This window comes from Ochotona curzoniae, unplaced genomic scaffold (genome assembly GCF_017591425.1).
Source record: "Ochotona curzoniae isolate NIBS_2020 unplaced genomic scaffold, NIBS_Ocur_1.0 contig_3819, whole genome shotgun sequence".
NCBI lineage: Eukaryota > Metazoa > Chordata > Mammalia > Lagomorpha > Ochotonidae > Ochotona > Ochotona curzoniae.
The window spans coordinates 703,008-726,377 of record NW_024466004.1 but is presented as its reverse complement, the minus strand read 5'-3'; the positions used below and the strand labels follow the sequence as shown (position 1 = coordinate 726,377).

The window sequence follows — 23,370 nt, the reverse complement described above, 5'->3', positions numbered from 1 at the left end:
ATCCTAGCCAGTCCTGGGGCTGACCTGGTGATATTGCAGGATGTGTCCAGGGCAGAGGCGGGAGGACAGACCCCTAGAGTCAGGCCAGCCTACTCTGACAGGCCAGCAAGCTGAGCTTCTGGGGGTGGCCAGGGCAAGATGCATGTGGGAGTGGGGGAAGGTGTGTGCAGGTACCTTTCTGGACAGGTAAGTGGCAGGCCTGCCTTAGCAGGGGAGTCCAGGCCTGCGGCTTGTGTGAGGTTGGGGGTGTGGATGTACGTGTTGCATGTGCGTGCTCAGTGGCCTCCCTGCTCCCTGCTGAGGCAGTGTTGGGCCCGGCAGCATTGACAGGCGGCAGCATAGCCGGGCTGGATTAGACATGCAGAGCAGGCCCTGCCTGAGCTCTGGAGATAAGGCCAGTGAGTCACTCCAGTGGGAGGGCAGGAGGCCAGGGGTGGCATTGATGTAGCTGTGGCAGTGCCTGCTGTGCCTCTCACCCAGCGTCCTGGGGGCTCTCAGGGGCTGGGGTCTGGAGTGCCATCTTGGATAACCAACCATCTTTCCATATGCACGGACCTTTGGGGAGTTTCCGTTTGCTGCACCAGGCCCCCATTGCACATGTGAGGAAAACCAAGGCATTGGTGCCAGCCTCAGGCCTCGTGAAAGCACTGGGGTTGGTGTTCAGCCACCCCCCCCGCCCACCTGGGTGGGAGACGCGAGTAGCTGGTTGCGCTTGGGGACATCCCTGGAGCTGTCCTGCAGCCCAGGCCTTCCCACATGAACTCACCAACTGCTCACAGCTTCCTCACTGCCCGGCTAAGCCCAAGTTCACTACCTGTCCTGAGGCCATGCAGCTGGCAGCTGGCATCAGCGTCAGATTTCAGCAGGTGTATCCCACCAAGGGGCACCTACTGGGGTACATGTGGCAGCTCTTGGCAGGGGCCTCTCCTTGGGGTCACCCTGAGACTTTGTTGCTGGTTCTCTTGGGTGGGCACACCCAGGCCTGTGCCCCCCAGTGGGGGGAGAGGGAACAGAGTGGGCCAGAGCCAGATGACCTCTCTGGGAAGAGGGGGAGGGCACCGGGAGGGGGAGGCTCAGGCCTGCCCTGTAGAGGACGTTCTGTCCCATACACAGCAGGGAATTCTAAGTCCTCTGGGTTTCCCTGGCCCCCCATTGGCATTCCGGAGGTGCTGGTGAGTCACGCTGCTGCTGCTGCCTCTGCACTGACCTCCAGCTCCAGGCAGAACAGCAGACCTGCATTCAGATGGCCTCTGTCCCTGCAGCCTGGGGAAGGAGACCCCGGGCTCTTGCTGTCGGAGGTGGACCCTTGCCCAGCCAGGTAGGGTGGTGCTCTGCTGAGCTCATCTTTCTCTGGGCTGCCAGGCAAGGAGACACCTGCCTGCTGAGGATGGCCAGTTGGAAAGAAGAGCTGTGTCACCCAGAGGGGCTGGCACTGTGGCTGCTCCCGGGAGCCAGGGAGTGCAGGTTGGCCCAGGGCACTCACAGGACCCAGTAACCAACCCCTCCTACCTGGATGTGCCCTCAACTCCTTCCCCTCCGCAATGCCTCCTCTGCTCCCACCACAGCAGCTTCCTCACTGGTCCTCAAGTGCCATGCATGAGCCTACCTCAGGGTCTTCGGCATGGCTGGATGTCCACGTAGCCCTCATCCTCACTGTCACCTCTGCAGACAGACCTCTGGCCAGTTGCTAGCACAGCTGAGGCTGAAGCCAGGAGCTGGTACCACAGCCAGGTAGGTCTCCCAAGCTCTTGAACTGTCATCACTGCTTCCCAGGGTCTGTGTTGTTGGGAAGCTGGGGTCTGGAGTTGGGGCTGGGAATCAATCCCAGGTACTGCAGTGTGGGATTCAGACATCTGGCGCCGGGCTGATGGCCCACTCCCTGACCACCCCGTGTAACCAGCCCCTTTCCCAGCCTGTCTCTCTGTTCCCTGGCATGCCTGGTGTTCCTTAGAGCAGCTGTCCAGCATCTGTCAGCTTGTGGTCCATGTAGATAGAAACTTCTGCCTGTCTTATTCTCTGCTGCATCCCGTGCATCCAGTGTAGCTCCTGGTGCATAATGGTTGTTCAACAAATGATTATCAAATGAATGATTGATTGATCACAAAATTCCAGCCCCTAGCCACTCACTTTTCAGTTTTCCGTCCACCCCCTGTGTCGGAGAGATGTGACTTCTGGCTGCCGGCAGGGTGGAGATCTGTGGAGTGAGGTCATGCTGCCTTGGGACCCCGCCTATTTCACAGTGGGACTCCCTGCTACCCCCACCCTCTCTCGATACACTAAGGCCAGAAATAATCTCCCAGAAGCTGCAGTTACCTGTTGGCAACTGCTTCAGGATGAAGTGCAAATTCAGTTCCTCTCATTCCCCACTACATGGCCTGATCAAGTACTTCCTCCTGAGCTGTTGCCTCCCCTGGACCAGGAGGGGAAGGGGTGCAGCTTTCCACCTCCTTGAGTCTCCCAGCTGGCCTGGGTTTTACAGCTTGATATTGTGCCTGCCAGGTGTCCAGCTCCCATCTGAGAGAGGAGACAGGCATGGGTCTCTCCTGGTGGACATGGCAGAGGTCAGTGCACAACCAGGCCTGGCACCTGCCCTGCCTGCACTAGGTGCCCAGAGAGCTCACCTTAATAAGTTAGCCAAGGGCTGTGCTGGCAGGTCTGTTGTTTGCAAAGAGATACACCTAGGGCCCCTGTGAGGCCAGGCCATCACACAGGGCCTAGTGCAGAGGAAGGGAAGGGTGTGCCAGGTGGGGATCAGCAGGAGCCTGGAGGTAGGAGCAGACGGGGCAGATGGTACCTGCTGAGGGGTCTAGAGCTGGTGCCAGTGGCCACAGAGCAGGGAGCCAAGGTGGGGGTGCTTGGGTCAGTTTCTCTTGGGCCAGCCCTGTGCTTTTTGGCATTTGGGGTTGAATCTGCTTGATGGAGGGGGTGTATATTAATTAGCGCCTGCCTTTGCCACCTGCCATGCCCAACTTGCTTGAGGCGGGGGCGGTGTCACTGCCCATCACAGCTCAGCGCCACAGCCTCCCCTTCCCGCAGGCTGCTCTGTCCACTTTCTCCTGAGCTGGCAGGGACAGGGCTTGTTGTATCAGCCCAGGACCTGCAGACTTGTCCCTTGGCTTCCTACCTCACCTCGGGCTCCCAAGGTTAGGGTGTCCTCCCTCAGGTTTTGCAGAGTAGTCAGTGAGTAAACTCCTGGGCACCCCAGTTCCCCCAGGGGCCTGTCCCTGGCCTGCACTGTCTGGCTTCTGCTCTCTTCCATAGATGCTGATGTGGGATGATTGTGTTAAGCATCTATGGCAAAGGCCCATTGGCATATGCCCCATCCACTGTTCTGGCCCATCCTGAGAGCACCCTGAGACATTCGCTTCCACCAGAGGGTGCTGGAAAGGGGACCCCTGCAAGGCCTCATGCATTAGATGCCCCATGGTCACATGGTGGTCCTTCTGGGTCTGATCTTGAGGATGTCGGGGTGTGTGGAGCCTGGGGTATGAGACCTCGCCACCATCATGGAGTGAGACTGATGCTGGCCCATGGTGCTGGCACCGGGAAGCAAGGAGGAGCCCTGTGCTGGCTTCAGCACCATGTATCTGTGTATTAATAGCTTTCAGACGCTGTTCAGGGAAAACCTCGGTACTCTCCCACCAGCTGCCTCCTGGGGTCGCTGCACAGGCACCCAGCAGCCCAGGGCCTGGTTTGCCCTGTCCTCTGACCATGCCTTTTCCTAGGAAGTGTCCCCCACCACCCCCCCGCCCAGGGTATCAACCAGGATTCCCTGAATTCAAGGCTTATCGTGTGTCCTGTTCTGTCACTCTGCCAAGGGTGGAAATGAAGTAAGCCTGGCGTGGGTATGCCCCACCGAGCTACAAGGCCAATCACATACCGGCTGGGTCTCCTGGCTGAGGCTTGGCGATTGCAGGGTGTTGGCGTTAGTGTGACTACCAGTTCAGGCCTGGCCTGTTCTGACCCCGCCTTGGGACTTTGTCTGATTCCCTGGATGTACTGGCCAATGGCAGGGTGCTGACGACTCTCGATTTGGTGAGTCCCTTGGGTGGGCAGGTGTCATGAGTCCTGCTGCTTCACGCTTGGTGTGTATGTGTTGGGGGGACATCTCCCTGTGACTCAGCACTGATGCATGCCAAGCCTGTCACTGCTGGGACATGCTCCCCTGCTCCTTGGCCTTTCAGTCTCGTGGGAACATCGGGAGGAAGAGGGCCTGGGCCACCATCACAAGGGCCCACGAGGGAAGATACTCCTACCCCCACCTGCTGCTACTTGCAGCCGTGCAGCCTAGCCATCTGACACGGTCCTCCCTGTGGCATGTGGGAGAGTCCAGATGCTGGCCAGGCGGCTCAGACGCCAGTCCTGGCTCCACTGCCACCAATTGCCACCTCGGGATAGTTGCTTCAGGCCTGTGCCTCAGTGTTCACTTTTGTCATATTGGGGCACGAATAGGTCCTCCCCCGTCATGCCTCCCCTGTGGAATCTCTGGTTTCTTGGCTTCTGGTCCTCCTGAAAAGTCTGCCTCTCTGGACCCTGTTTCCTTCTAGATCATCCTCTTGCCCCACTGAGGTCACCCCACAGCCTGAGTTTGCTCTCAGAGCACACGGTTCTGTGTCCCACAGGCTCCATGCAGTTGGAGTCCTGCCCAGTAAAGGCCCCTGACCTACTCATCCCCAGCTGGGCCTTGGCCTTGGCCTCTAGTGAACCCTCTGCACATGTTTGCTGCCTGCTGTAGCCTGGGTGGCTGTAGGGAAAGGAAGGTGGAATTGAGGAGTGGTGTTGGTATTTGGGGAGGGCCTGTCCAGGGGAGGCAGAGGAAGGGTGGCACTCCCAAAAGAGCAGCAGGGCCAGTGGCTGCAGGTGTGGCCCCCCAGGCCTGCCACACTTGGGTGTCTGAATACTAGCTGCTGGTCTCTGGCTCTGGGTTCCCCTCTCTGTCAAATGGGGTAGTCTGGTTTTTGTTGGTCATTGTTAAAAATGACCAAACAGCTGAGTCAGCCATCAGAGGTACCCAGCAGGGGTCGGAGGCCAGGAGGGCTGCCTCTCATTGCGGACGCTTCACCTCTTCTTGGTTGGGGTCCTCTCCCCCTCCCCTTGTGACCATCTTTCCTCCCTCCCCAGTTCCATGCCGCAGTCTGTCCTTGCCCCATTTTGCTGCCCATAGAATGCTCACATGGATATTCTATGCAAATTCTCATTTTTAATGAGGCAGAAGGAAAGCTAACGATGTCTCAGGCCCGAGGGAGGTCTTGAGATGGGGCGGGGAGGGAGGAAGAAGCAGGACAAAGTCACAGCCAAAAGGAATGCAGAACAAGGAGGAGAGGGTAGGGAAGACAGACCCGGGGGGCTGTGAGGGTCATGGACAGGGGCAGCAGAAGTCACTGCAGGGGCTGGGGCGGTGGCACAGGGCTGTAGAGGACGAGGGTCTGGCTTGCGGGGCTGGGCCTCCTGATCTGTAACGGAGGGTCTGTGACCTGGGACGTGTGCTAATGAGACCAAACACACAGAGTTTATTCAGCTGTGCTGTGTGGACTTGGAAGCTGTGGAGTGCTGGGAGCAGTGTGTGTATGGTACAGGGAGGTGAGAGCGGAACAGGAGGAGGCAGAGGATGATACAGAGAAAGGGCTGGGACAGTCAAGAAGGGTAGGGGCTGGGGGTGGGACAGCAGCTCCCTGCTGTCCGTCCACTTGCTTGTTGGCCCTTCATGCCTCAGCCTCCATCGTGGCTAGTAAATGGATGAGCCACAGGGCTGGGTGCTTGTCTGTCCTCCCCCAGGCCCTACCCACGATGTCTTTGACAGCTCCTTGCCCAGGGCTGCTTTGTGAGTCAGGGAGCACCCTATGCTGGCTGCATGTCCATCAGCAGTGGCTGTGTCCCTGGAGGCAGGGACTGTTGGGCATGGAGGCATCTGGTCCAGTGATTCCCATTTACCGTGGTTTTGGACACCCAGGGAAGGAAGGACTGGGAAACACACCCAAGTGAGGTGAGACCAGGGTTGGTCCTACAGGGCCTCAGGTCAGGGCTGGGGAGTCTGCACGTGGCCCCAGGCAAAGGAAGTGAGCAGGTGGGACAAAAGGTGCCAGGCTGGGTAGGCTGAGGCTTGTGTGGCAGGACTGGACCTTGCCGGTGGAGTTGGGAGAATGGGACTAGGTATGCTCTGTGGCCAGGTCTGGCTGCTGCCTGATGAGGCTGTACCTGCCCCACTGTCTCTGGGACTTGAAGCCAACTTGGAGTGGCACATGGGCAGTGGGTATGAGTGGCACCTGCTAGATGAGCTGCAGGAAAAACTTTGGGCCCTGGTTTAGATCAGAAAGGAGCTCCAGGCTGGGCACTCCTTGCCTATTTAGAAATACACTTGGCATTGTTACAGCAACTTGGGTCTCTGTTGCCCCTTAATGCCCAGTGTCCCAGGATGTCCCTTGTTGTGTGGCATGGGGCCGTCCCACTCTGAAAAGTTGTCTTAGCCCCAAGGCTTGCTGAGAACTAGTGATGCTCCTAACCTTGTATCCAGGAGCAAGCTGGGAGTCCCCATCCCTCTTTCCTAGGTGCCTCATGTCCCCTCACTTTGAGATCTAGCTAAGCAAGGCTGGACCCTGAGAGCACAGGGGAGCCTGGGCCAGCTCTCAGGGGCTAGGGTGAGCCTTTCCCTGGTCAAGGCTGCATATGAGCCACAGCCCTTACAGGAGCTTCTGCTTCCCGAGTTCCAGGCAGCCGTGGTCTTTCTAGAAATGTGATGCCAGGCTGTCTGGTGCTCACTGCAGAGACGTGTCACCCTTCCCCTGCTGTCTCCACCTTGGCTGATGGATGCTCAGCAGGGGGTCTCTGTCCTTGGGGAGACCTGGCAGAGTTTTGGGATCTTCCTGTGGGAACAGGGGTTGTTCTTTGTCACCCCTTTGCCCACTCCCCCATTTCCTGCACCCTGGCCTGGAGAGGAGGGGTGAGGGATGGCAAAGGAGAGGCATCCAGATGGGCTTCACTACCCAGTGGATGCTTGGGGCAGGCGGGAGTCGTGCTTGGCTTGTCTGGGTAATAAGATCTCTGCATTTCATTTTGCTTGTCAGTTTCCACTTCCTGGGGACACAGACTCCTAAATATTTCATCCTGACTTGTAGCTTGCTTGTTACCAACTTTCCAAGCCACAGGCCTGGCTGCTGGCCCCCAATGCCAGCCCCTTCCTCCTGTCTGTGCCCCTGCTCCCACACAATGGGGGGTGTCTCTGCCACTGGCTTGTGATGGGTCCACTTCTTCAAGGGTGCGAGGCTGGCAGACAACTTTTCTGGAAATGAGGTCTGGTTCAATGTGTGATAGTTAACTCTGCTGCCAACAGGGCCCTGGGTTGGCAGGGACTATTCCTCTAGAGAGGCCTGCCCACTGGGCTGACGGTGGTGGCAGACAGTAGCTGGTTCTTGCTGAGTGTGCTGTGTCCCGGGCCTAAGCATCTAGTGCCATGAACTCACTAACACTGCATCCTCTATTACCAGGATGTTGAGTCTTTGGTCCACAAGCCACACAGTTAAGAAGTGGTAGAGCTGGGAGCCCTGGCAATCCAACTCCAGCTCTTACTCTAAAGTAGGTGGCATGGGGGTATGGCAGAAGGGGAGTGAGGGGTGTGGTGAGTGTCCCAGTGAGCAGTCATGAGCTCTGATGCAAGGAGGAGCTGGCACAGCCCCTGGAGGAAGGAGAGGAGAAACTGGGCCCCTAAGCTGGGTGGGATCCAGCAGATAGAGAAGTGGGAAGGGCGCTTTTGACAGTGAGACTGGCACTGGTGAGGGCCGGAGGGCGGGAAGGTGCTGGCTGGGTTGGAGATGGTGGTTGTGCCGGGTGGAGATGCAGGGGCAGGTGTGTGGCTGCAGAGGGGATGGACAAGCCAGTTTAGGACCTCTTCCTCAGGTGTGTCCCTGGAGCAGGAGACCAGTAGGATAGAGCTGAGTTCCCTGTGTAAGTGGCCCCTCTGGTGTCCCCAACCACACTGGAGTTTCCCAGCCCTGGGCATGGTCTAAGGTGGGGACAGAGCTGCCTGGTCAGCTCAAGGGCCCAGCTTGCTGAAGGCCTACCTCACAGTCCACAGGCAGGAGCAGGGGTTGACCTTGGCAGAGGACACTGACTTGTCAGGTGCACCTTGGATAGGCCCATTCTCTCTGCTGCACCAAAATTGAGAAACAGGTAGACTTCCCTCATGCTGGGGCCTGGGTAGAGTGGAGCAGGAGCGGGGCCTTTGGAGGGACTCGAGTGGGCCTGGAACCGACCATCTCCCTGTGCCCCGCTGTACTCTTACCCCCAGGTTCATCCTCGCACTTGCCTCTAAAGGCTTCCCTTCTCTTTTTACTTTATTTCCTGCTTTTCTCGCCTCAAAGGTGTTTTGCCTAAATGGGTTTGTGTTAAGATATTAGGTCGATCACTCAGCAGATTTCCTTCTGCAAGGAGCCTAGCATTGTGAATAATATGGTTCTGAACTGTGCTGTCTGCACCGGCTAGCCACCTCCCAGCAAGAGGACAACCTAGCTCAGCTTAGAGGCTTGGCAGCGTCAAGCTGGCCTGGCCTCTTCCCAGCCTTCCCAGGGCCTGTTCCTGCCCCTGGCCCCCAGCAGGCTGGACCTGCCTGCTGCTGACCCAACTTGTTACAACCTTGGTTTGTCTCAGGGTAGCAGCCACCATCCCATTTCACAGATGGGGAACTGTGAGGTCAGAAGTTTGGCTGCTATCAGGAAGCAGAAGGTAGAGATGGGAGATGGCCCCGTCTGTGTCTCCCTGTGCCACTCAGAGCCAGCTCTTGCTGACTGGCTCCCCTTCTTCTGCCACATTGAGCCCTGCACCTACATCCAAGCTTGTTTCCCCAGCAAGGCCAGAGCTGGGCATGAATGGGGCCTGTGAGCAAAGGAAGGGATTCTGAGGCTTCCTCACAGCCCTATTTGGGCACTGGGCCCAGCTTCTCTCCCTGGTGAGGACTTCTCAGCATCTGCCCCCTGATCCTCAGGGTCAGCCTAGAACCAGCAGCAAGGGGATGCGTGTTAGTGGTGCAGAGGTGGCCCTTGGTGCTCAGGAGGTTGGGAGTGAACTGGGATTGTCCAATGTGACAGGCTTGCAGGTGTACTGGGGCGTCCCCTGGGGAGACTCAGCCACACGTGAGATGGGAATGAGGGGTGCTAGGTGCTCTGCATGTTCGTGTGAATGCCTTGTGGCTGGGTGTGCGGGGACGAGGCCTCAGTTAGTCCTTGTAGGCTTGTGTGTGGTAGTGAGGCTGGGTAAGGTGAGTGTTCTGTAGTATAGTGTGTGTATGTGTGCACGTGACTATATGAGCTGTGTGTGTGCATGTGACTGTGAGGTGTGTGTGGTGTGTATATGACTAAGAGTGTGTGTAAGAGTGTGACTGTGTGAGCTCTGTGTACGTATGTATGTGTGTGGTATGTATGTGAATGTCTGTGCAGTGTGTGTGTGACCATCTGTTAAATGATGGGACCATAGGGGGCTGTTGTGGCTGGGTGTGGTGTACATGTGATCATGTGTGTACTTACATGCAGTGTATATATGATTGTGGAGTTGCATGTCTGTGAAATTGCATGTGGCTGTGTGTAGTATGCATGTGACTGCAATTCTGTGTCTCTGTGAGATTGCATGTATCTGTATATGGATGTGTGTATGCATGTGGTGTGTATGTGACTAGGGTTGTGACTATGTGGCTGGGTGACTGATTACATATGGCATGTATGTGTACCTGGTGGGCCTCCCATGACTCACCTGCCTCTGTGCCTGTGTGTGTCTGTGTGTGAGTGTGTGGCCCTGAGCCCATCCTCCCAGCATATGGCTGAAGCTGTGAGAGGCTGTCGCTGGGCTGTCCAGGTGGTGAGAGCTGTGGCTGGCTGGCAGTGGTGCTGTGTCTCAGCATGAGGCTCAGTGAGAGGGTGGTGGTGGTGGATGGGATGAGGTTTTGTGAGGGTGCATGTTGTTGTGTGTGCATGAGTGTATGGGGGAGCTGGGGGATGGTGAGGTGCTGGGAACCTTCTTGAATCAAAGGATGTGTCCTGCCTGGGACTGTCCCAGGTCCTCTGGGATGTAACCCTGGTTCTGCTGGGCACCCTGAAGCTGGGTGTGACTGTGTGGAGTAATGTCTCTGGTCTCCGGATCTACCGCCCTCACCAATCCTGGGTCCCGATGCAGCCAAGGGATGACCTGGTCTCTATCCTTGAGCTCCTACCCCAGCAGCAACCCCCACCTCCACCACATGGATGGATGGGAGGGAAGAGCTAAGAGTTGAGTGCAGTGTGTGTCCGGCATGGCTCAGGCTGAGGCCCACTGCAGTGTGTCAGGGAGGCTCACACACACAGGCACACATGCACTCTGAGAGCACACACACAGGTACAGGTGCATGCTGTGGGAACATGCACACACACACAGAGGCATGCATGCACTCTGTGGGGAGCCACCACAGGGCCAGAGCAGGGCTGGAGCAGAGTAGATAGGGATGGTACTGGGAAACAGGCCTGAGCTGCCCCGGGTTGACTGTGGGCTCTGTGTGAAGTCCCTAATGGAGCTGGAGCCAGCCCTTCTCCCCTGCAACTCCTGGAGCAGGTGCAGGGCAGGGGCATTTTCCCAGGGCCTGGGTGTCCCTCGTCCCCTAGAATGCCTCTCTGGAACCCACCAGTGCAGCTCTGTGTGTTTAGGCTCAGGCATAGCTCTCAGCTGCAAGCAGAATGAACCCCTTCCTCTCCCCACCCCACTGAGTAGCTCTCTGGGGTCCCTCTGGTGGTCCAGGGGCTGCTCGCAGCCTCCCTTCTCCCTCTCCTGCATTTCTGCAGGGAGCCTCAGGAGCCTGGGGTCCCCTCCTCTCCTACTCGTGGGTTGTGTGGCTCCCTACCCCCACTCGGCTGCAATTTGCTGCCTTCACATTTTGCCTTAATGTAGGTTTTTCCACTTGATTTCCTAGGGTTTGTCTTTCCATTGTTTTTCTCTGTTTTTAAATTTAAAAGGATTAGAAAAAAAAAGAAAAGTGAAAGAGAAGCCTGTTTTTGTGCTTGCCTCCAGGCCCTGCTGCCCAGGCTGTGAGGAGTCAGGCCCTGTGCCCCTGACCCGGTGACTAAGGGTGCAGACTGCAGTGACCAGGCCGAGTTCTCTGGAGGAGGCCGGCTCTCTTTCCTGGTCTGGAGCCCCGTGTTCATCTGCTGCCAGGGTCACAGCCAGCAGCCGGAGGGAGTTCACAGGGTTTGCCCAGGTCTGGACATTGCAGCAGGAGGGGGCTGGGCAGGGAGTCCCCCTGGGAGCTGTGGGCGCAGTGGCCTGTCTTGGCAGCTGAGCCTCTGGCCTAAAGGTCCAGCAAGGGTGTGCCTCGTGGGGAGTGCATGGAAGAGTGAAGTGAGACGCTTTGGGAAGTAGGAGCTGGCTGAGGGCTCAGGTCATCCCTGTGTTGGGCAAAGGCAGGCACCTGCTGTATGAAGCCTTTCCCTTAGCCTGCCCAGGCTGAGCGCACCCGGTGGGCACACCCCCATGGTAGGTTGAGGGTGGGTGGGTGGGGTTTCTTCAGACTGGTTGAGTATGGAATCCTGACTGTGGGCTGGGAGAGGAGGGCCTGGTGTGTGATGTGGGGCTCACAGAGGCTTGCCCACTTCAGGTTGGAGGGCAAGGAAGCCAAGCACAGGTATGGTGGGTGCCTGAGTGGAAACCAAGTCCTCTAGGTGCCTTAGGGGGACGCCTCAGGCGCGAGCAGTCCCAGGCGGCTGGGCTGTCAGCAGAAGAGTAAGTTCATTTCAGCAGCGAGCCTCCCTCACTTGGTGGTGGGAATTAAAAGTCGCCAAGTGCTCTCAAGGCCTGGGTTACAGGCGAGGCAGCAGCTGCCTGCCTCTTGAGCTGCATGAACCCGAGCCTCCTGCTGGGGCGAAGCCAGGTGAAGTGTGGGGTGGGGGAAGGTGTAGCCCCTGGAGGTCCGCTGGCATCTCCCACCACCCATGTCCTTCTCTGCACTCATTCCCAGGCGTCTGCTGGGCACCCCCACCCAGGCTGTGAGTTGGTGGGGGCTGGGGTTCTCAAGGCAGCACCCCAGCGCCCTGCCTGGTACTTCGTGGGTGAGGGGAGTATCTACTGCTTCAGTGAAATGACAATAGTGGTCAGTGTGCCACACACACTGTCATCATGTACACCAGCGCCTGCGGGCCCCAACCCCTGGTCCCAACCCCTGGCTTAGCTGCCTGCTTGACTGCTCCTCCCTCTGGTCTCGCCGCCCCACCTTGGGAGTCCCTGAGGATGGATCTTCCTTGCTACAACTTCTCAAGGACTGACCATGCCAGACCCTGGAAGGGAGGGGAGTGTGTTAGGGAAAGGAAGTGTGGTTGAGAGGATGAGTGGGCACACTGGCCCGTCCTTGGGGAGTATAGTCAGAGGCTGATGAGCCCACAGACCACCAGCCTGACCTGGGGGATTCTGGCCAAGGTGGGCTGGGCACACATGCCACGGGCATCAAGGCTGCAGACTGCAGCAGGACCACAGGTTCATTGCTGGGAAACCTTCCATGCCATGCTTTCAAAAGGGCAGGTGCCTGAGGCCTGGGGGAAGCTGAGGGTTCCCATGTGTCCCCAAGGGAGGGCTGGCTAGGGCATAGCTTGCTTGTCCTCAGGAGCCCAGTGGCCGGCAGGAGGGGGCAGCACTGACCAGGGTGCGGGGAGACAAGCAGCCAGCTCTGCAAACAGCATCCCTCCTTTGCCCTGTGGATGCTGCTAGTTCTGCAACATCTGTGTGGACCCATTTCACAGAGGAGCCAGCTGAAGCTCAGGTGTGTCCTGCCCTGTTCTCCAACCAGCAGTGCCCTGGGGGACTGGAGCAGCCCTCTGCCACTTGGACTCTGTGGCTGGGTGTACCTGATAGTCGCATGGTAGAGCCGTTTCTGAGTCTGATCATGTTTTCAAGAAAGAAAACCTGGCTTGAATGGGAGCTTCCCACCGTGGAGCCCTCCTCCATCCCCGTCCTCTCATTTATAATGTATTTTTCTTTATTATGCTGAAAGAGAGATTGATAGAGAGGAAGAGATCTCTCATTTGCTGATTCAGTCCCCAAATGCCTTCAGCACTTGGGGCTGGGCCTGGCTGAAGCCAGGAAGCTGGAAGACAATCCAGGTGTCCCTCATGGGTGGCAGGCACCTAGACGTTCGAACCATCCCCTGCTGCCTCCCAGGGTGTGCATTATCAGGAATCTGGAATGGGACATGAAGCTAGGAATCTGGGCATCCCAAATGGTGTCTTAGCCACTGCGCCAGTCACCTGCCCCCTTATCTTGGAGTCAGCATGACTGAAAGCGATGAGTTCCCTGCCTGGCCTTAGCTAGTCCTTCAGGCACCTGTTGAACACCTTCTGTGTGCCAAGCAGTGTCCTAAGTGCTGGTGAGAATGCAGTGGTGAGACAGTATCTACCTCCCTGCAGTTTTTACTTATATTTCTGGACATGCTTGTTTTCACATAATAAAAAAATATGTGTCACTTGTACACACACAGGCCCTGTTGGGCTGTGGCTTGCTCCATGCAGTTGTGGGTCTGCAGGACTCATCCTGCTGATCTGTGATTCATCGTCATAACCACGTCCCGCCGGAGGGACTCAGTGACTGGATCTCTGGTTGTAGTGGTGTCAGGGCAGCGCCACAGTAGGTATCTGGGTATGTTCCTGTGTCTATGAAGGCACGGCGTCCTGGAAGGCACATGCAGGGGAGGTGGCTGCTGCGGCAGAGCCGGCCTGATACTTCCCTGGAGGTGGACTCTGCCCTAGCTGCTGTGTGCCTCTGGACTTGGCTCCATCCCTCTGGCCTGTCTTCCCTCTTGGCACTTGGCTGCCTGGCCATGGTATTGGCTGTACTGACACACGGGTGGCAGGAGCTGCAGAGGAATGAGCATGGACTGGAGAATGGTGGGACACCTAGGGGGACGTCAGGACTCCAGACTGTGGCCCCATCCCAGAACCTGGGGGACAGGAACACTGTAGCCTGTGCTGAGATGGAGCTTGTTCCCCAGTTTGTGGCCTGGTCTTTGGCTGTGTTTGCGGTCTGGATGGACTCATGGCTTTTCAACATGGGCCTGGAGGAACAGCATTGGGAAAGTCTGAAAGCATGTCCTGGGCATTACTGAACCCTTCTGTCCCCCAGCACTACGAGTCTCCTGTTGCACCCCCCTCTCTCGGGGTTGCAGGAATCTCAAGCCTTCCTGAGGCCACACGTGCATCTCCAGTCCCTTGTGCTCGTCCATCCTCGCTGACCCAGCCTTGGTCACCTAATCCTTGCTGCATGGGCACAGTCAAGCCTGCAGGAGTGGCTGGGTGGGCATAGCACGTGGGTCCAGATCTCTCCCAGGATCTGCTGCCCAGAAGTGTTACTTAACCTCACAGCTTCTCCCTGGTGAAAGCAATTAGCTCCAGCCCCTGCCACCCCCTCCTGGAGCCCAGTAGCTCATCCGCCCCCGCTGGCCCCTCCCAGCCCAGCCTCTTCCTCTTGTCCATCTGTCTCCCCAGATGGGGGCCGAAATGTTGCAATTGGCCCACTTTCTCGCTGGAAAGAAGCCATGTGGAGGGCTTAGCTGGTTGCTGAGTGGCTCCCAGTTCCTTGTTCCACTGCTTCCTTCAGCCCAAGTTCTTGGGTTCTGTGCCTTTTCCAGTACTTGGCAATTCCTGGGTGTCCTACAAGAGACCTGAGAAGGCCATGTGTGTGTGTGTGTCCATGGCTCCTGTGACCCTGGTCCCAGCAGGGTGTCTGGAATGGAGCAGCCACTCCCTGGTTCCTTGTGGGTGTGCTTCATTCGCCATGCGCTGCCCTTCTGAGACCTGATCTCAGCCTCATGGCTTTGGGCAGCCTTCTGTGACTGCCACTTTCCTACTCCTGGGGCGTGCATGGGCCTGTGCAGACAGCCTGGATGGCTCCAGCCTGAACCTAGAGGCTGTGTGGAACTGCAGGGGTGGCCAGCCAAGGCAGCTGCTTTGAGGCATTGATGGGCTGGAAAGGATCCTGTTTGGTGTGGGGAGCTGGAGGAGGGCAGTGAGGGCAGTGGGAAAGGAGAAGGCTGTGCTTTAGGACTGGGGGCTGGTCGTTTAGATGCATGCCCCTTCTTTTCTACCACCACTAGGGACCTTGGCATCTTGTTTTCTGTTCTTCCCCTGCCCTCATCCGATCCCTCAACTTCCCGCCATGCGTCTGGACCACAGGAGGGCAGAGGACTGTGGCTTTGAAGCCCCAAGGGGCTGCTGTGCCTGGGAGCACTGGACAGACACGTGTGATGAGAACAGGAGCTGCTGGTGAAGTGCAGGGGCACCCAGGGGCTCTGACGGCTGCACAGCCTGCAGTGGGTCTGGCCGCGCCGGGTGGCTGCAACCTGCTGCCGTGCACATTGCTCTTACTGTCTCATGATGGGAGGAAGTGGATGTGGGGGTGCTGGTGGGGTGATTGCCATACAGATAGTCTGCCTCCCCTGAGCACTCACTGTTGGGGGCACAGTCCACTTACACACATTAGCTCACTCCTTTCATGACAGCCTCTGATGTGGTGATGCTATTGTCCCCGCTTTCATGAGTGACACAGTTGGACAGAGAGGTTCAGTCACTGGCCTGAGGCCACGCAGCAGGAAGTGGCAGGGCTGAGATATGAAGCCCAGAAACTGGTCCCTAAGTATGATGAAGTCTGCATCTTGCTGCCTCCAGCTACTTTTGGGGTAAATTGAGGCAAAATGTACTTAAGTGGCATGTCCAGGGTCGCCAGCCTTCTTGACTGTGCCCTTACTCCTGCCGATAGAGGTCGGAGATCCAGGGCTGGGGGTCAGGTTCCATGCTGGTTCCTGATGGGGCATCACTGGTGCGGAGGCCCAGCTGGCCCAGACTCATTGTGCCCCTCCCGCAGGGGGTGTGTGCATCGCCCAGTCGGTGAAGATTCCACGGGAGCCCAAGGCCGGCGAGTTTGACAAGATCATCCGGCGCCTTCTGGAGACCTCGAACGCCAGGGGTGTCATCATCTTCGCCAACGAGGATGACATCAGGTGAGGGAGGGCAGGTGGCTGTGGAGTGATCAGGTCAGCCTGACCCCACGCAGGAGGCAGAGGTGGGGTCGGGAGGGAGGGTGTGAGCAGGGTGAACCTCCAGTGTGTGCCCACTGCCTCCTCCCTCCCCTGCATCCCCACCCCCAGGGAGGGGGTGGCAGGTTTCAGTAGAATGGCCTTGGAGACAGACCTAATCCTGCTCTATCACCTCATGCCAGTTCCTTCACCTCTCTGGGTTTTTAGGGCTCATGACAACTGCCTGAGGGCTTGAGACCTGAAGGCTGAGTGGGCAGAACAGGCTTGGAGCCTGGTCTGGTGGAGGTGGGTCCCAGGAACTGCTGGCTGTCCCTCAGCCCACCCCGCTTCCTGTAGTGAGTTCTGGACCATGGGTCTGGCCCTGGCACGGTCACTGGCACCATCACCTGGGCACCTCTGAGTGGAAGCAGGTAGACTGTGTGCTGGGACCCTGTGCAGTCCTCTGTGTCCTGGGTCAGAAACTTAGGTGCTTGTGATGGCTGGCTGAGTGCCCTTTCCTATCTGCCTGCCTCCTCTGGAGCTCTCTTAGCACTCTGTCCCTGAGACTGACTGACAGGGAGCCAGGCCTCAGAAGCTTTCCAGTCAGAGAAAGGCACACAGATTCATCCTTAGGAGTCCCAGTGCCCCTGTCTGAGGTAGGGAGACACAGCCCTATCCTCATGGAGCCCTGGTCTGAGGGGGGGAGACATAACTCCATCCTCTGGGAGCCCCAGTCTGAGGGGGAGACACAGCACCATCCTCAGGTAGTCCCAGTCTGAGGGGGAGACACAGCCCTGTCTATAGGAACCCTGATGCCTGCGGCTAGCTGGCCTCTCTTCAGGAAAGACCCCTTTTGAGCTGCAGTCTCTGTTTCCCCACTCTGACACTCCCTTCCTGCACCCCGGCTCTGTACCCTGTTCAGTGTTGCTGCTTAGAGGGGGCCTGCAGGTGTTGTGGGCCTGCTTGTCAGAGGTGGAGTGAAGGGCCGGTCCCTTATGGCGAGCAGGAAGTACCTGGGGGAGGGCAGGAAGGGATTGCGCATGTGGCCTGGCAGGTGCGGGAAGCGTTCTGGGAGAGGGGGCATTTCTGGGAACCTATATGCGTTTTCAGACGCGAACAGAAGTAAAAATAAACCCCAGTGACGTGGCAGGAGGCTGGCTGGACACTCTGGCTGCCTGGGACTGGTATTAATAGGGCTGTGGGTGTGTTCTGGGAGGAGCCCCACCTTCCCTTGGGGGTGACCTGAAGGGAGGGTTGCACCTGTGAGGGCAGGGACTGGGCAAGGCTAGAGCACAGACTGGCACAGGCCAGCCCCAGACCCACCTGCAGACCCTGGAAGCTCCAGGTCCTCCTGCCCAGCTGGCCTCTGCTTGTACAGGTCTAGCTTCACCTTAAGCCCTGATTCAGGCCAGACTCAGTGACAAGGCCCCCAGCTGTGGCAAGGCCCTGGGGTTTCTGGTGCCGCCTGCAGGCCTCTTGCCTGTGTTCAGCCCATGTCGGCCCTGTGGAGGAACACGGTTAGGGGAATTCTGCCCCTTCCTCCCTGCTCTCACCTCACAGGGGCTACTTCATTTATGGGGCCAGCAGGCTGCAGCTGAGTGCCTCCCAGGGTCTCTGGGCCCTGTGTGGACTCTTGGGGTTCTGGGAAAGGCCACTGCCATGGTAGGATTGTGGGCACTGGGGAGCGCCTGCAGCTGCAAGTCAGGGAGTCCGTGTTAGAAGGATCACAACCTTAGGCACAGAAAGGGGTAGGAGGAGGGCGCACTGCTGGCAGGGGCACTATTGAAGAGGGGTGAGGGTATAGTAGTAGAGAGTGTGTGTGTGTGTAAGGTTGGGTTAAGGGGTGTGGGTATGGTCCAGGAAGGCACAAGCCTGAAGCCTGGGACTGGGCAGGTATAGGGCAGGTGCAAATCTGGGAAGACAGGTGGGTCTGAGGGAGCCTCCACAGGTTGGGGGGCAGGTAGGAGTGAGGGGATAGCTGTGGGCCATGGACTTGTGGGGGCCAGGATTGGGGGTCCTGGAGCAGCTGGCGGCCTTGGGCTCCTGGGACTCAGAGGTGTGTCGTGGAGGGAGACCTCTAGGGAGCCTGGGCTGCGAGGGGACAGGTGTGGACTGGGGGACAGTTGTATGGACAGACACGGCTAGGCTGGCTGGTGCATGTTCCCACAGGCGTGTGTTGGAGGCAGCCCGCAGGGCCAACCAGACGGGCCACTTCTTCTGGATGGGCTCCGACAGCTGGGGCTCCAAGATTGCCCCCGTGCTGCACCTGGAGGAGGTGGCCGAGGGGGCTGTCACCATCCTCCCCAAGAGGATGTCCGTGCGAGGTAGGCTCAGCACCCAGGCCCACCTGCCACCAGCACCACTTTCCTCTCCCTGCAAGTTTTCTCTCCTCGGTCTTGGTCCTCCTTTAGCTTCTTGTAGCCTGAGTGCTCGGCCAGCCTTGCAGGCCACACTGCCCACAGTGGAGTATGAGCCCTGACTCAAGGCCTCTGGGTGTGGGCAGCCTGCACAGGCGGCCACAAGGAAGCTCTTTCAGCCCCGTGTTTGCGTTCCTTTTTCCTGGTTGGGTCAAGGGGTACGAGTCCTCTGCCTAGAGCACTGGAAGCTAGCAGCAGGGTATAGGAGAAAGTGCCCTGTGTGGGTATGGGGTTCCTTCGCAGAGCCTGCCTGGACCCTGCTCTGCACCCTGCCTCTCGAGAGAGCACCCACGGTCACCCTGGGTAGGAGCAAAGTGCTTTGGCCAGAACCTGGCAGGGAGTGTGAGGTGTGACGTCACTATCCATGGCCCCATTTGTCAGGGACCTTACAGTCTCCCTCTTGGCAGACAGTGCATCCTCTTCCTGGCCTGCAGTCTGCCCAGGGGACCCCAGCACTGGCGGAGTTGTCGCTCCAGGAACCTGAGGCCTGCATCTGGGAGACACACAGCCAAGCTCGCCCCATAGAGTACTCTCTCAATCTGGAGGCACTGGAAGCTTCCCCATGGTCCTTCTCAACTCCAGGCCAAAACAAATGAGAAAAGAGCAGTGACAGTGGTTCTTGGCTTACTGGCTGTGGCTTCCAAATGCCAGGTCCTTTGCAGCATCCGTCTCTACATCCCTGAGAGGGTGGTGCTTCCAGGTACCAGCGGACTAAGCAACACACAGTATAGTCAGGGGCAGAAGTTGGGCTGGATCTAGGCTTTTCTGGCCCCACTGAGCTTCTGGGCCTCTGGCTTGTCCTGAGCCACTTACTCAACAACACAAAACAGCCAGGGTGCTAGGAAGGGGCTCCCGAGGTGGGGGGGCCCGCCCATGCTGGCTGGCCACTGGATGGGGCAGCAGAGCTGTGAGAGCAGTGGAAGAGAGAGCCTGCACTGTACCAAGAGGACAGGTGGAGGAGAAGGGAGCTCAGGTCCCCAGCTTGCCAGGTCTCATCTGCAGGTGTTTCCATGGTACCCCCTTGATCCCAGACCTCCCATGTGGCTCCCTTATTAGTGTTGTGGCATGGTAGGCTGCAGAAACACCCTCGCTGGGGCACTTGGCCGCCACAGCACAGCAGCTGTAGCTTACACACGCTCCCCCTGGGACCTAATATGGCTCTTTTCATTTGGAATGAAATGAAATGCTCCACATTTTGCTTTTGCCAGCTGGGCCCTGGATCACAACATGCTCCTCCCTCCTTCTTTCTCTCTCTCTTCCTCCCTTCCCCTCTCCCTTGGCCCAGACCATCTCTAAGTTTGGGGGCTAGGGGAGGGTGTGCAAGGGGTGATGCAGTGCCCTGACATCCTGCCATCCTGCAGGCTTTGACCGCTATTTCTCCAGTCGCACGTTGGACAACAACCGGCGTAACATCTGGTTTGCAGAGTTCTGGGAGGACAACTTCCACTGCAAGCTGAGCCGACACGCACTCAAGAAAGGCAGCCACCTTAAGAAGTGCACCAGTGAGCATGTGCATTCGAGGGCATGAGGGTGGGGTGGGAAGAGGCGGAGGAGGAGGGGGAAAGTTCGGGAGATCTGAGGGCTGATATCCAAGGTGGGGATTGGCCAGTCTCCAGGGGTCGAGGATTGGGATGGCAGAGGCTGAGTTGGGAGGTCTGATGAGGGATCTATGGGGCAGTAGTGCCATCTGGGGGACCTGGGGAGATGGTCTCAGAAACCAGTGCTCCCTCCCTGATGACAAACCATTGCTGAAACTGGCCGCTTTGGAGTTCACCTGCAGTTCCCTGGGCTAAGCCCATAGACCCAGCTTGACCTCACAGCCCTTTGTCCAGTGCTGACACACACAAGTCTGGGTGCTTTGCCAAAGACCACCTGTAATGCCTGGGTGCCCTCTGTTACCTCATGACACCAGGGCAGGCCTGACCCTGTGCTGAGCATGGTGGACATGGCGGTGAACCAATGTCACAGGTCTCTCAGGCTGTTTGTGCTCCTGGGGAGACAGTACACAGTCATCTCAGAAGGGAAACGAGCAGGTGAGAGATGGTAGGAGGGGTGTCTAATGGGGAGAGGAACTGCAGAGGGTACACTGGAGCCCCCCAAGGGGTCCATGTTACAAGTGGGAAAATGGAGACTGAGGTACTAAAGTTGGAAGGGGGCAGGCTCCAGGCCCTCAGCCCCCTGGATAGGCATCTTGGTGCATCTCCATGAGGACGCAGCCTGGGTAGTGTGAGTGGGACCTCAGTGGGGATGAGGAGTCCCTCCTGCACCCTCCCAGATGGCTGCCACTAGAGCAGAGGGCCAGGAGGGCCAAGAGCATGCTACAGGGCATCCTTAACAGACAGGGGTCCAAGGCTGCTGGAGGGGAAGTGAGCCCCTGATGGGAGTGAACACAGATAGGAATGTACTGTCCTCCTGGTTGCCAGTCCCTTGGGGACTCAGGCAAGTTCAGAGCCAAGGCGATCATGCCTGGCTGCAGAGTGAGTGTGGGTTTTATGAATGACTCTCTGTGTGTGTGTGTGTGTGTGTGTGTGTGTGTGTGTGTGTGTGTGTGTATGTGAGCCTGAGAGAGGAGGGATGTGTGCACCTGTGTGTGAGTACTTCTGTGTCCATGTACACCTGTGTGTGTGTGAGCACCTCTGTGTCCATGTACACCTGTGTGTGTGTGTGTGTGTGTGTGTGTTGTGTACCTGAGAGAGGAGGGGTGTGTGCATGAGCATCTTACTTGGATGAACTGATAACTGTAGACATCATTGCTGACTAAGCCACTATGCAACTGAGTTCCAGACCCTGTAAGCTATCATCTCACTTGACTCTCATGACATCTTTAGGAACCCTTACAGTTCTCATTTATAGACAAGAATATGGAAGGTCTGAGAGAACCGGTGTCTTGTCTGAGGCTGCACAGCCAAGACCTTATCCAGGTGGTCATCAGAGTGCAGGTGTGAGAGGTAGAGACGTGAGGGCAGGGAGTCTGAGGCCTTAGTCGGGTTGGTGGTGCATCTAGAACTGTGTATACGGTGTGGGGCATGTAGGCCAGGGATGGGGCTGGGATGGCTGAGACCAAAAGTGGGGCAAGATGAACAGTTGGGGCCTCATGCCACATGACTAGGCTGTCAGGGGCTGAGGGGTCTCCGGAGTCACCTCTGTGTGGGAGGGTAGGAGGGCAGAGGTGTGGCGGCCTGCCCCTGGGGGCTACACACACACTCCCAGCCTTGTGTTCGGGTTAGGCTTGCTGTCTGAAGGGAGGTGGCTGGTGCAGGGTGTGGGGCAGCGGGGGCAGGGGACTGCAGCAGGGCTTGGCTGTGAACCTAAGGCCAGCATGGTGGCCTCTCTGGGCCTCTGCGTTCTCATCTGGGAGATGGGATTGATGGTGAGCCGACCCGGAGGGTGTCTCAGGGAGAGAGTGCGAGGGAGTGCTAATGGAGGAGCTTGCTGAACCACTGGACTGTGAAACGGCGCGGCTGTGCCGGAGGGAGACGCAGCTGGGGAGCTTTGAAAGCTATCCCATCCCAGTGCCCCACCCCCATCACCCCAATCCCCACCTCAGGCCTGGGCTTTTAGAGCCCTGCCCCTCCAGTGATTTTAATGTGTCTGGGGATTGCAGCTGGGGTTCCCAGACACCTGCTCCCATTGACTCATCCATCGGCATTCTAGTGTTTGACTTCCGCCCTCCCATTTTGGGATTTCCTTTATCCTGGGTGCAGCCCCAGCAGCAGGGCTTTGGACAGTGCTCCTGGATAAAGGAAGGGAGGGAGACAGTATGTCCAGGCAAGGGGAGGGCGTGAGCAAGGGTGAGGAGAAAGTTTATGCAGGCTGGCTGAGAAGAGCTGGTAAGTGCACGTCCTCGCCATTGGCAGAGAGAAGAACTGGGAAAGATAAGATCCAGTTGGCAAGTGGACCCCCAGGGAGGGAGTGTGTGGGGGTGGTGATGACAATCACAGGTGCATCACCCATTTTCCGGAAGAAAACACTGAGGTAGTTGGTAGACATCACAGTGCTATGAGGTTGGCAGAGCCTAATTCCCACCTAGGCAGCTGGCTTGGGAGCAGGTGCCTGCCTTCCCGGTCCCACCCTGCCTCTTTCCCCACCTCTGTCCTTGCCCACCCAGGTATGTCCAGAGATCTCTGACAGCTTTAGTCTCAGCTCCCTGCTCGGGTTCTGAGCCTGGCTCCTCCCCCACTACCTCCGGGGTTGGCCCACAATGCCCTCTGGCTGCCAACACAGTCTAGTGCTTATTTCAGTCCCACCAGCATCCTGCCATGAGCCAGGCTTGTCCTTGTCCTTGCCGTGTCCATGCCTTCCCGAGGGCATGGTGACCTTCCAGAGCATCAGAAGGAGTGGCTCTCAGTGGGGTCCTGCTCTGGGGGAGATTGCCACCCAGACTGCCTGAAGTGGGGGTTCCTTCCAGGTGAGGACTTAAGAGTAGGTGGCTTGTTTGAAAGGGGTCGCAGGAAAGAGGAGGGGAGGCTGTGATGAGGTCACCCATGCCACAGCTGGCACTGGTCGTCTGAGCTTCATCTGCCTGGTTGTCTGAGCTAAGAACAACAGACCACATTGGGGGCGCCCAGGGGTGAGTGTATACCCAGCCTCCACTGGTCAATGTTGTGGGGCAGAGATGCTGGCCACCAGAGAGCTGGCTGGGGAGGGTCCGAGCACTGAGTCCAGAGGGCCAAGTTCGGCACCTGTTCGGTTCTCATCCATCGGCTGTCAGAGTCCTCAGACTGCGTGTAAATCCTGGGGCTGCCACTTGCTAGCTGTTTGACTTCCTGAGGCTTCAGTTTCTCGTCTGTAAAATGAGAATCCTGCTCCCCACTTGTGTCCTGCGGGGCAGAGCATTGCCTGGCTCCCTGTGTGGCTCAATGGATACTAAGCTGCAAGAAGCACTTGCAGATGTCCCCAGGTGGGCTCTGGGTCGCCCTTGGGGGCTCATGTGCCACTGTCAAGCCTGGGGAA

General features: G+C 57.9%; 1 protein-coding gene across 3 annotated transcripts in view; it reads left to right on the top strand.

The window, feature by feature from the left end:
• The window catches only part of GRM4 (glutamate metabotropic receptor 4), a 95,256-nt gene that overhangs the window by 50,155 nt on the left and 21,731 nt on the right, over positions 1-23,370 (top strand). For 2 of the 3 annotated variants that reach the window (XM_040982941.1, XM_040982940.1), the window contains exons 3-4: positions 15,850-15,985; positions 18,170-18,324. In XM_040982941.1, the coding sequence (XP_040838875.1) occupies positions 15,850-15,985; positions 18,170-18,324 (291 nt within the window). Of the gene's footprint in view, positions 1-15,849; positions 15,986-18,169; positions 18,325-19,778; positions 19,920-23,370 lie in introns of all 3 variants that reach the window. The other variant, XM_040982939.1, reaches the window with a different exon arrangement.